A 5,250-nucleotide genomic window follows, 5' to 3' on the forward strand; every position below is an offset into this window, starting at 1 on the left:
CTATTTGCTGGATCACTGACTTTACAAAACTGTAGAAGTGATTAGCTGTAGTACCTTTACTCACTTTGTCAATGGTCGTTTCTGAATCAAGTTTTCTCTTCTTATTGGATGTAGCCACTGGAGTTCTGACCTTTAATTCAATACAACCTTTGACAGAAATTGCCCCAATGAACGAAATATTAAGCCCTCTGGTTACGGGAACAGTAAGAACTGCTTTTTCACCCACAGCAGACCATCCATACTCACGCCGCATACTGATATTGAAACCTGCTTCGTCGATGAAAATACAGTTTTGACTAAAGTCGAGCTTGTCTTTATACTTCTCTGCCCACTCGAGTCTCTGTTTCTTCAATTCCTCCAGACTTCTTCTCAAAGCCCATTTAGAAATACGTTTGAGACTTAGCTTACAGACCTTGGTTACAAAGTTATAGATTGTTGTAGCCTTGGCTCTTACATTGGTGAAGGCTTTCTTGAGTCTCTCCAACATAAAATCGAGAGTCACTGTAGCATCTTCCTTTATCAATTTTTGAAGGAATTCCTTATGTTCATCAGTGAGAAGGGGTTTACGACCTCTTTTCTTTGTTGGCTCCGAGATACCATTTAATTCATTAACAAGTATTTTGTTCCAATTTCTTTTCCATGTGTAAGCAGTTTGCAAAGGTATATCTTCTAATTTTGCAGCCTTGTAAGCTGACACGCCTTCTTCCATGACCAATTGCCAAAATCTTTGTTTGACAGCTTGATTATAATACCGGTACGAACCTCTATATCTTCGTTCTTTCATTTCAATTTCCATCTCGGCATCTTCTTCTTCTTCGAAAATAGGATCAATTTCCATGATATCCATGATACCTGGTTTTTCAAAATGCTTATAGTCACTGTAACTAAAGCAAGCTTCAACTGGTGCTATTTCAGACTCTAAAGTCATTTCACTGGGTTCAGCATAGAATCTATTACCTAGGCCATCAACATACCCATCAGTTAGTAGCTTGGCTTTCAAGTCCATACTTAGTTTTGATGGTAAAATCTTATGCTTTTTTTTGTAAGTAATCTGGTGATCACATAAAGACCGAATTGAATGTCAAAAGTGGGAATTCATCATCTTAAATGGAGAACAGCTCCTACCATACATTCGTTCCCATTTCTTGAAAACCGTAATCACGTGCTACTATTAATATTATTATAGATATCCGGTTTTATAGAAAGTAGCACAGAATTATGGAAAAAATGAGTATAATTTGATTAAACTGAGTAGCTTAGAGGCTTATAGAGCCAGTCACATAAAAAAAAGAAAGGAATTAATATGAATTTTATATACTGTTGGTATGAATAATTGAAGTGCAATAGTATGATCTATTTTTGTTAGATGGTTTGAATAAATCCCGCTGCGGTGGTACGAAAAATACCGGGGGTCGGTATGAATTATTTTTTGCCACTGGTACGAACATTTCCGGTGGTTGGTACGAATAAAAAATGAAAACACTGTAATACCTAGAAGGATATCTGCACTACCATTGTAGTGCAGTTTATAATCCTTTGGTAAAAAGTGTGTGAGCATGGCTTTTGAAAAACATTTTGACTGGGACGGGATTCGAACCCGCGCATCCGAAGAAATCACGGCCTTAACGTGACGCCTTAACCACTCGGCCACCCAGCCTACATGAATCACTCTTTCGAGTACACCGAACCTGGGACTCGAACCCAGAATCTCCTGATTAGAAGTCAGACGCCCTAACCAATTAGGCTAGCCCGGCTTTCTTTGTTTTTTGTTATATTATGGGATCATGCCTAGGTTGAGTCCTGGTTACCATAAAATTTTGTCTTTAAAAAAAAAAAAAATAAAACCTGCGCTGGGTGGCGTAGTGGGCAGAACCATAGACTAAGAAAGGGTCGCGTGTTCGAACCCCGCTCGCTGCATCAACCAACAGGTCACGTTCAGTACGCTAGCTGAGTAAGGAGTAATACCACTCTGAAGGTAAGATACAAGGGGGTTTTAGTGAGTAAAAATCTCACACTACCGGTAAGGTTGCGTCGCTGGTGTCTTTCGAAGATTTCCTCCTCCCTGGCTAAAAAAAAAATAGTGACAGGTTGCTACAAGTCAAAAACATTGCATTTTCCAACCCAAACTCCCAGGTTACCAAAAATATTGGGAGAAAACGGACACCAAATAAGTCGCCATAGCTGCGCATAATTGATCATAATAACCGTACATAAAAAGTGCGATGACCTATATAGCTCTTAGTAGTTAAATATAGGGACTTTATAAAAAAAAAAAAAAATTCAATACCGCCGCAAAAAAAAACCGCCGTTTGGTGACATCAGTAAAAAAATCATGAGAACCACTAGAAATAGTAATAAAGCTACCCCAAACTACTCCACCGACCCTACTAATGATCCCCCAATCATTGAAACCCCGGTTTCTTGGGGCTCTTCATTGGATGTTGGCGCAACATCTGAAACCCCGATCCCGATAGCAAACATAAACAAACAAGCTAAAGATCAAGATTCCGATGAAGAAATTACTGATGCAGCCGACAATACTATTAATAGTACTGTTGAAACCTTTTTAACTGCTTCAGAAGATCCTGAAGCGGACCAAAACATGGATTCCAACGCCATTTCTACCCCAACTACCTCTCCAGCAATTAATGTTTCTTCAGTTGATTGCGATCGCAATTCTCATGCAGCATGTGACACTGACATTGACATGCATAATCCTGTTACTCCAACCCAAGCCGTTATTTCTACTGATTTTATTAATGAAAACTCCGAAAACCAAAAAAAAATCGAAAATTCTCAAAACCCAAAAAAAAATTCTGTTTCTGTTCCTTCTGTTCCTGTTCCCTCTGTTTCATCTTCTACTGTCGCCTCTCCAACTACGGCCTCCAATCCGGTGGCTCCAGCTGTCAATATGGCAAGACCAATCCAAACCTATGCTCAAGCCACCGCTGGAGACAAGCGCACACCTCGAGCCACTACAAACACCAATGATCCATCCTTCCAAAACGTGTTGATGAAATTTGAAAGAACTTTCAAATGGGCAAGTCACATCAAAATCCTTGACTTTAAGCACCGCGACGTATTGGAATATGCCATAAGCGAGAAACGCAAATCAGGAAAATTGTTCTCCACCTCCAATCCTGCTATTATTAAATCCAAAGAAAAACGCGAGGAACTCGTCAAGATCATGGAAATTGAAGATTTCTTCCAAAACTACACCAGTTTTAATATGACAAACGAATTCAACAGATTGAGAAACTCTAGAATCAGCTTGGAGAACTACTTGGAATTTATCATGAGCCAACAGCATCTTAAGGATATCTTAATCTACTTTAAGATCCCAAAAGATATCTTTACAGAGTTTCCTCTTGAAAAACACTTGGAATCCATCAAAAACGGACTCACTAAGTTATCCAAAGAACTTGATACTATTACACAGTCATCCAACGAACCAGATAAGGATTTGATCATAATCAGGGAAAACTTAAAAGGGGCCCTCAACCACTTGGTTATTTTTAATAAGAAGATCTGCCTTAACTCAAACTTCATCCCAAACCCTCAGGATACAGGCTCTGATATCTTCAAGAAGGACAGAAATCTTTTAATTGAATATCTTAACATCCACCTTAAAGTTACAGTTGGAAATTATACCTACACGCCAGGGTCTTTGTTAAACACAATGAATAAGGAATCCCATTTAATTGAGATTGAAATGAATTCCGAGTTTACTGAATTTAACCGGGAAAAACTTCTTGACCATGTCTTCAATGAATCCGGAATTGATCCATCATCCTTCTTTCCAATCAACACCGTTCACTTTACGGAAGAAGCTAGCAAAGCTGCCTGTTGTAGTTTTGTAACTCTAGTTACAAAAGACATTGATAACAATAATATTCAATAATATTTATTCCCTTGTTATACTTGTTTTACTTGTTTACTATCTAAATTATATAAAGGACAAACTCAGACTATGGGGGGCATGGCCCATATTTATATTAATCTCAATGGGTTCTAGAAGGTTCCATAAGCTCTAGAATGTTCCATGGAATTCTAGAAGGTTCCATGAGTTCTAGAAGGTTCCATGAACAATGACTAACCACATAACTTTGGATTGCCAACTCAACAGATCTTTCAGGTATGAAACCAACTTGATTTGGGCCGATAATTTTTTGCAAGAACGGGAGCAAACGGGCGTTGATGATGCTGTTTTTTTTTTTTTTCCAATAATTTCGATTTATATTAAATCTCATAAGTATATAATTATATAAACTTGTTCTTGGTTTTGAGGAGGAAAATCTTCAAAAGACGAAGAATTTCAATTTTTTTAAATTAATATTCAACAGTGTGAGATTTCTACTCACTAAAAACCCCCTTTAAGATATTGACTATTTTTATTTTTATTTTTAATATTATTTTTATTTTATTTTTATTTTGTTTTATGGTTATTTTAATTTTTTAGTAGACCGCTGTAATAAGATATAATAATGTTTTCATTGATTGATTAGTCCAATCTGCATTATTTGACCTTCGTACCCTATTATATTTTTCAATGTAATAAGCGAAGCGATCCAATTTTATCATAGTTTGTTTCTGATGTTGATGCAATATGATGTTATCCCATGTTTGAGATATTCCCATTTTTAATATTTTCCATAAGTTTCTTGATACTGTGCAATTTATGTAGTAATGGGTGATGTAGGCTTCCTTGATATGGTCAGGATCCCTGGGGTTGGTGTTCCAATTTTCTGGAGGAAAATTACAAACATGGCAACGGGAATTTGTTGATTTGAACAATGTGAGCCCCAACATCATGAGGTGGAGGTTCTCCATTGAACCCGGTACCCACCTTTTGATCTGGTTAATCTGTTTCCAAAATTTTCTTTGTTGTGGCTCCAGGGGGTATGTGATTTTGGTCAATGTTGTTGATGCTTTGGAGACGTCTCGTTTGAGTTGTTCCTGTTTGCTGCCGTTCTTAAAATCAAAAGTGAACATTTTTTGATGGTGGGCCTTGTATTTCTCTGGTACTGGTTTTGCTAAATTGTCCTGGATATCTTCAATCTTCAATCTTCAATCTTCTGCATCTGTGATACCTTGTTTTTCCCTGGTTCTCTAGATCAAATAAAATCGACCATGATTTGAGGTATTTTTTCTCTTCTAGTGAGAAAATGTTGCTTTTGACAATGTCAGAAAGGGTAATTTTCTTGGTGGAGCTGCCAGGATATGAGAGTTGGTAGCCAAGTAACGGAAAGT

At 37.5% G+C, this 5,250-nt stretch overlaps 1 protein-coding gene across 1 annotated transcript; it reads left to right on the plus strand. All coding sequences in view use genetic code 12, as the record gives it.

The window, feature by feature from the left end:
• Window positions 1-2,332: 2,332 nt before the first annotated feature.
• Window positions 2,333-3,674, plus strand: DASC09_009970 (uncharacterized protein; the record flags this gene model as incomplete). The annotated part of the gene is made up of 2 exons (XM_064994600.1): window positions 2,333-3,508; window positions 3,633-3,674. The coding sequence occupies 2 exons, from the start codon at window positions 2,333-2,335 to the stop codon at window positions 3,672-3,674; spliced, it is 1,218 nt and encodes a 405-aa protein (XP_064850672.1).
• Between the last annotated feature and the right edge of the window lie 1,576 nt (window positions 3,675-5,250).

The sequence above is a fragment of the Saccharomycopsis crataegensis genome, assembly GCF_037102585.1.
Source record: "Saccharomycopsis crataegensis DNA, jcf7180000000073, whole genome shotgun sequence".
Lineage (NCBI taxonomy): Eukaryota > Fungi > Ascomycota > Saccharomycetes > Ascoideales > Saccharomycopsidaceae > Saccharomycopsis > Saccharomycopsis crataegensis.